This window comes from Phytophthora infestans, genomic scaffold (genome assembly GCF_000142945.1).
Source record: "Phytophthora infestans T30-4 supercont1.11 genomic scaffold, whole genome shotgun sequence".
NCBI lineage: Eukaryota > Oomycota > Peronosporomycetes > Peronosporales > Peronosporaceae > Phytophthora > Phytophthora infestans.
The window spans coordinates 2088865-2095975 of record NW_003303748.1 but is presented as its reverse complement, the minus strand read 5'-3'; the positions used below and the strand labels follow the sequence as shown (position 1 = coordinate 2095975).

Here is a 7111-nt window from a genome sequence, read left to right as displayed (position 1 = left end):
TTGAAGAGATCATCATCATCTTTAATGCAGTGTGATGCCCCCCATTAATGCTCCTTATAATTTTACCTATGACCACCACCCACCGGTTTCTAATTGTGGGTTTGGCGTAAAGACACGAGACGATAGACTATCATCTACCGTAAAGGGAGGGGGGACAGACTACGGCGTACGACAGGACCACTGGGATCATACGCCTGTTTTAGGATATCACAATGACCTGCAAAGCGGCCCAGGTTTGCCGCCGACCCACCGGCTCCGGAGATAGCGGTGCTGTGGTGCTACAAGTGGGCTCAGCCGCTGCTAGCTTACCCCCCCCCCCCGCTCTATAGTATAGCCTGGGGCTCCCCTCGTAAAACAAACAAACAATCAAGCCAAGTCGATGGTATTTGTTCTGTGCTTCGAGCCTGATTACGTGCTAAATGGGCACCATTCCATGCCGTGATAACCACCTGATCCCGCGTCATCACCGACTAAGCATCCCCGCTATCGCACTAAAAAAAGTCTGTATTTTCCATGTCAGCAGGTGAATAACCAGTTGAAGTTGATACCCTAGCAAAACAGTACAGCCAGTTGGCGGATGCCTTAGCCACTATAACCATGGAGACATGCTGTACTACCCAACTCAGCATATAGCAGGACAGTAGTTCCCGTTTGCGATGGGCGTCGGATTTTGATCACACAGTCAATGACGTGGGTCACTGGTAGCGGTTGAAGACCTCTTGAGTTTCGTGGCCTCCCCAACGTAAGTGTAACGAGGTACAATCTGGTATATCCCCAGGTTACATACAGAGTGACCCGTCACTCTTGTGGACACCTGGTACACGGTACACGGTACCAGCCGAGCCAGTCAGGAAACGACTACTTAGCTCCACTATAGGTAACATCTAGTTTGTATGGAGCCCAAGCTAAGCTTTCTTATAAATACATCAGTCTTACATCTACTCTATCAAGTAGCAAACCGTTCCCACTGAGGCCGAGAGCACGTGGACTAACGCGAGCTGTAAATACCCTTAAGCACTCCCTGTGTGCAAGGTGCTGTGTGACCCCGTCAGACTTGGTAGTACTCTTAGTCAATCCTACGCCTTCGCGGGTAGATTGAACTACCAGAATCTGCTGTGCACTCTACGATCGAGCCACGATAGACTGAAGTGAGTTTGCTCGCTTGAACGACTCACAGTACGAGTCTATTCGGAAGATGAGAGACATCTTTGGACAAGATGTCCTCCGCAGCTTGACGCCTGCCGAGCAACACGAACGCGTGGCCGCGTTTATGACCTACGAGCGTGGTCTCATCGCTCACGTCCGCGGGAGCTTGGAGGCCTCGATGGCCGCTTCCCAGGCAGCCAGGCCTAAGCCGGTATGGCTGAAGGTCCCCGCGTTAGAGAGGAAGGAAGGAGAGAACCTCCACTTCTGGGTCAGCAAGGTGGCGATCACCATGAAGGCGGGTCTCATCTCGAACGAGCCACTTCGGGTGGTCGTTGCCCTGTCCAACCTGGGTGGATGTGCCAAGCACTGGGCATAAACCAGAGAGACGACATCTTATCTCCTGGATGCTTTGTATCCTGAGATCAGCTGTGTGAACAGCTTTGAGCCGCATTTCTACGGGCGAACAACGAGTTCCGCCAGCGCCCACGCTTTCTCGCGTGTAAGCAAGGTAGCGTGAGCTGCAAGAGATGCGCACGTTGGTGGCATCTGTGACAAGGAATACTTTTTCTGGAGGCATCAAGACAACAGTCTTCATGGACGGCCTGATGGTCGGTCCTGCTCGCACCCAGTTATTCCGGTTACTATGGAGGAGGCGATTCGAATCGCCCTCCAAGAAGAGTACAGCCACAAGCAGACTGGTACTCCTAGGAAAGAGGAATATCGCAGCAACGACGCTGTTACTCCTGCTGTCACACAGCCCGATGATACCGGTGCGTACAGCGAGCCCGAACCCATGGACTTAAGCTCGATCGAGAGCTTGGTCCGCTGCTACGGATGCGGCGGACATGGACAGTGGACATAGACACTACCAGCGTGTATTTCCCATCGCCAGTCCTCGGGAAGAAGACAACCCGTAAACCCCATGTCCGGTGACGCAGGCCACGTCCAGATGGACGTAGCTGTCGTGCCTACCAGTGGCGATCACAAGCCACGAGCGACTCAGTAGTCTCAAGATTAAGTGGGGGAGAGGCTCATAATTACCTTTCCTCCCTGGTTTTTCATGAGGCAAGTAGCCGTCGTGCTGCCAGTGGCTATCACAAGGCACAAGAGACTTTATGGTCTCACGTTTAAGTGGGGAAGCGGCTCGGAAGTACCTTTCCTTTCTGGTGTTGCGGTGAGACCAAGGTCCTTACGGAGCCAGGCGTCGATGCACATCGACTGCAGACTGGAGGCGAACAGCCAGGCTAGAGTCGCGGTAGCTCTTGCCAAACAAGACAGAGTGGCGACGGAAGCCACTGATGCTAGGTGCCTCGGAATCGCTGAGTGAGTCGGCAGTGTCTGCATGCAGCCTCACACGAGGCAAAGCGGGGACCTGATGCAATCACTGCACAGGTCCCTTGGACATGAACGACCTGTCCAATAGGGTTAACGGAGCGTCTCACCCGCCGACAAAGCGGTTGAGGTACGTGATGTACGCAACGCGCCGGGCGTAATGGGCCGTGGAGTAAAAACCCAAGTGTGGTGCACGAGTCCCCACACAACTGACCAGATGGTGGTCGACGCAACGCACGTAGTCTTAACTGTTGCCGCGACGAGGATGGCACCGTTGTGGTGGCTGATTGCCTCACCATTTTTTGGTACCGCCTGCGTACTCGGTGACAATGCGAGACACCAACGCCGCAGTGGCATGGTGGTGAGATATGCCCCACCATAATCGAGTTCCATTAAGGTACAAGTGCCTATAACAGACACTGGTATGGGTGCAAAGGATGTGGACCATACCACGACTTGATGCTGCTCTAGGCGTCTACGCGGTGATGCACCCGCGCATCAGCACTGGCTGCGTTCGAGCTGCCTGCCGGGCGTTCCGCGTAATAAACTTGTCGTGCATGACACACATGAAGTGCACGGAGCACTTATGGTAGCTGTGGTACGGGTCGAACACGGCGTACCTGGGCTGCGGGCCCATGGACCTGTACACCGTGCTTGCACATGCGTCGTGCATGTTGCGAGCTCTGGCCATGAATCAGTTCAGGTGACAGCACAGTAGAAGCTGTTGCCGCCGATCAAGGTAACCATGTGGTGGGCGTGCCGCACCAAAGGTGTGTACCGGAAGGTACATGGTGTCGATGGGAGACACCTGCATCACGACTGAGTACCATCACGGTACACGTGTCGATGAAGGACACCTACGCGCCGTTGGCATGACAACCAAGACGAAAGAAAAACATGGCAGAAGCTCCGCCTTCAAGGATGGATCCTTGCTGGAGCCAAAGGCATGGCCCGAGGTGAGCTGAGAGCCCCCTTAGTGCTGGGGCAGGTGTTGCCCTTGTCGGTGTCGTCCCTCGCATCATGCTCCGGACGCGTTCGCGACGACTGTCGTGTTCTCTGTTGCGAGCTGTGGGCGAATTCCACACGTTCGGATGGTATTACACCCTGTGCCAAAGCACTGTACGCGCTAGCGCAGGATCTAAGGCAGCTCTGAGTGTAGGCTTTGTGGCTAACACAGCTGTGAGCATAGGGATGTAAATCCCAGCGTGCTCTAAGAGCACAAATCACTGTAAATTTGACTGAAAGCCTCTACATGCTCGTGGCTGCTCAGTGTAAGAACTTACCTTTGGCTGTTTAATTCTCTCATCTCTTGTTGAAGAATCAGGTGGTTCTCAGATAAGTGGGGGGGATGTAACGGGATACAATCCAGTGTACCCCCAGGCTACATACAGAGTGACCCGTCACTCTTGTGGACACCTGGTACACGGTACACGGTACCAGGTGAGCCAGTCAGGGAATAACTACTTAGCTCCCATATAAGTAACCTCTAGTTTGTATGGAACCCAAGCTAAGCTTACTTATAAATACATCAGTCTTACATCTACTATATCAAGTAGCAAACCGTTCCCACTAAGGCCGGGAGCATGTGGACTAACGTTCACTCGGGTGGCAAATACCCTTAAGCACTTCATCTGAGCAAGGTGCTGGCTGCGTGACCCCGCCACAATAAGAGTGGGTAGCCTTAAGTTCTCAAGACACAAGGTGGGAGAGATGGGCCAGCAAGGTCATCGGATTCTTTAATTTTGCTGCTAAATGATAGCCATGTTCCATAGTTGAAAATATTTTTACTCCTCTTTATAAAAATTAAAAAACATATTAATAACTTATAATATATATTTGTCTAATCATATAGAAGCAGCCACACGACCCAACTTGTCCTTATTGATAAAAAAATGCTTAATTTTCCCAGATTTGTATAATTCGTTTTTAAAACGACGAGTTAGGTCGATCGAAAACACTTTAGGTAATTTCTGTATGGGAGCATGTAATTCGTGCTAAAAAAGAATTATGGAACTAAGAAAGAGCGAATCGCCACTATCTGTACCGAGCCTTTACAGGCGCTATTATACTAATTAAACAGTTTTTGTGGAATACATGTATTATAGTACTGTACTACCCATGGATCTTTGGCGCTGCAGGCAAAAATGCTCATGATTATTTCCCAAGATCTCCCAGATGAATCGCTGGAATTCTCTTGAAGGCGAATCTCACAACGATTGTGGCAATCGCTCTCCAGAACAAATCAAATTCCACAATCAGTGACGAGCGCCAAGTTGACGCTTGGGTGTTGGCGTCCAACATCCACACAAGGCAGAGCATATGGGCACAATCTGGAGAGCGGATGCCATGGTACTGCAAACCTCTAAAAGTCAAGAAGTTGGCGCGAATTCTATCACCCTCCAAGACCAAGACCATACCTTCCTGAGCGCTAATCATATTCGACCAAGCGAGGCTTTAGCCGTGCTTGTTGTGCTTCGCACACGGATCTTAAATCACATGTATTGCTTGAAAGATAGCATTCACCCCCTCCTGCCTGTATCGCACATAATCGGAAGGCTTTGCCCGGCATACAAAATCCTAAGTAACTCCCATGCCACTCTCATCCACACAAAATGCGAGGCCAATTTTTAAAGCACAATATTGTTTTTGTAAAATGTATTACGGCACATGTACTGTACTGTACCCGCTAAAAACCGGCACATGTACGTGAAGTAATGTTGTTAGATTGTCTCCTCGTCACATTTGATTTAGGGGCTAACGTCTTCCTATTTAATACTTATTAATACATGTATTATTACAGTTGAGCCAATGTTATAATACCGGTACACAAAATGAGAGCTCCCTCGAAATGGGTGCTACACTCCCGGCCAAAAATATAAGCTTCATCCAAAAAGACGCTTTATTATTTTCGCTCTAAGGTGCGGCTTTGGCACGAGACCCTTGCACGGCTTTCAAACGGTGCATTGCACTGTACATGTAGAGTAGCTCCCATACAAAATAAACTGATTGTGCACATAATAAAAGAGCGCGAGCCCTCCCTTACAAATTTCAATATCACAAAGAATCTAGGTATTAAGCGGTGTGATAATACTCATGCTCAAACTGCTCCTTAAAAAGATGATAATTGGGAGGGCTGCGGCGCTATTTTGAGGTTTGCTCAATTAATTTTTCAGGCATTCGGAATTCGTTAATCTTGGGTTTCCGTAACTATTTTAGCAAATACAAAAGCTAATACGAAATTTTTATTGGGGTGTACTCGGAGAGGTACTTATATGGAAAAGAACCCGTTGGAACCCTTATAATCCTTGTACACTCCGGAATAAATTAATTCCAGGTATATTTTATATTCCCACGAACATAAAACGTTATTCGTGGATATTACTTGTACAGTACTGTATTGGGCTTTCGGATATCTGTCTGAACTAAGTTCAGTGAGCTTCGAATCGAACGCGATGGACTCTCCAAACGGGAAATTACTACCTTCACGTTCCGACGGTTAGAGGCTTGCTCATCCTACAGAGCACTCCCGACAGCCTGTCGGACAGGATCCCAGTGTTGACGATCATGATTGTCCCGGCCGTAGCATCGGTTGCGCGCCTACTGTGCTGCTCGATGCGATCATTCACTCTTCAATTTGCCAAGCGGCGTATCTTCCCAACTTACAATAATTATCAAACGACCATGCATCTGCAGAGCTTCCTGATGATGGTCGTGGCGACTCTTATCCTCGTAAACGGCAGTGTCTCTGCAGCCGATAGTTTCAACCTCCGTAAAGTGAAATCAACATCTCCAATCAACGCCATCAACACCGTCAAGACAGAATTGACGAGCTCGCGAATGCTACGCAGTGCCGACTTGACTACGGGTGACAATGGACACGTCTACTATTACCCTGCCAAGAAAGGCGAGAGGAAACCGTTCATCGAGGCTAAATTGAAGAAGGCTCTTGCAAACCCAAAGAAGGTTAACCGACTGTATGCAAACTGGTACAAGAGTGGGTTTTCCGCCAAGATAGTTGCCAAGGAGTTAAATCAGAGTGTAAACAGTGAGCTCGGCGACACGTATTATAATCTTGCCAAGGGCTACGCGACGTTCGTCAAGAGAAAGAAAACTCAGCAGCATCTTCTTTGAGATAGCTTAAGTTTTGATGTCGGTTAGAGAATACTACCGTCTTCCCCCGCACACAACGCCTAGGCGCTATAGCGTAGTCTTCAACATACGATAGAATTATTCGTTTGAACGCCTAGGCGTTATGCGACGAAAATAATATGAATGTTTGAGCAAATCAATCAGGGTCTACTTTGTTTAGTGGTGTAAATTCGACCCTCCTATGCTACTGACCGAGGTTCGAGCCCGCCTTCGTGCAGTTCACAACATAAATGTGCGTATAGTAAGGGTCAGTTGTTTTCTTTCATTTGGGGACTGCATTAAAAATACGGAGGTTTTATTATTTTATGAAGAACATATTTGCACAAAACATATTTTTTTCTTTCTATTTTTTCACCATACAAAAGATTAAACAGTGCACCCATCCACCTCAACTGCGAAGTACGATCCGCTACGAGCTAAATGCACCGTCTTCATCGGGTTCTCTACTTCGTAAGTAAATGTTGAGACCACCTTGCAGTCCTTG

At 48.9% G+C, this 7111-nt stretch overlaps 1 protein-coding gene across 1 annotated transcript; it reads left to right on the top strand.

The window, feature by feature from the left end:
• Positions 1-6159: 6159 nt before the first annotated feature.
• Positions 6160-6609, top strand: PITG_07597 (secreted RxLR effector peptide protein, putative; the record flags this gene model as incomplete). Its single annotated transcript, XM_002904529.1, has 1 exon — positions 6160-6609. The coding sequence occupies one exon, from the start codon at positions 6160-6162 to the stop codon at positions 6607-6609; it is 450 nt and encodes a 149-aa protein (XP_002904575.1).
• Between the last annotated feature and the right edge of the window lie 502 nt (positions 6610-7111).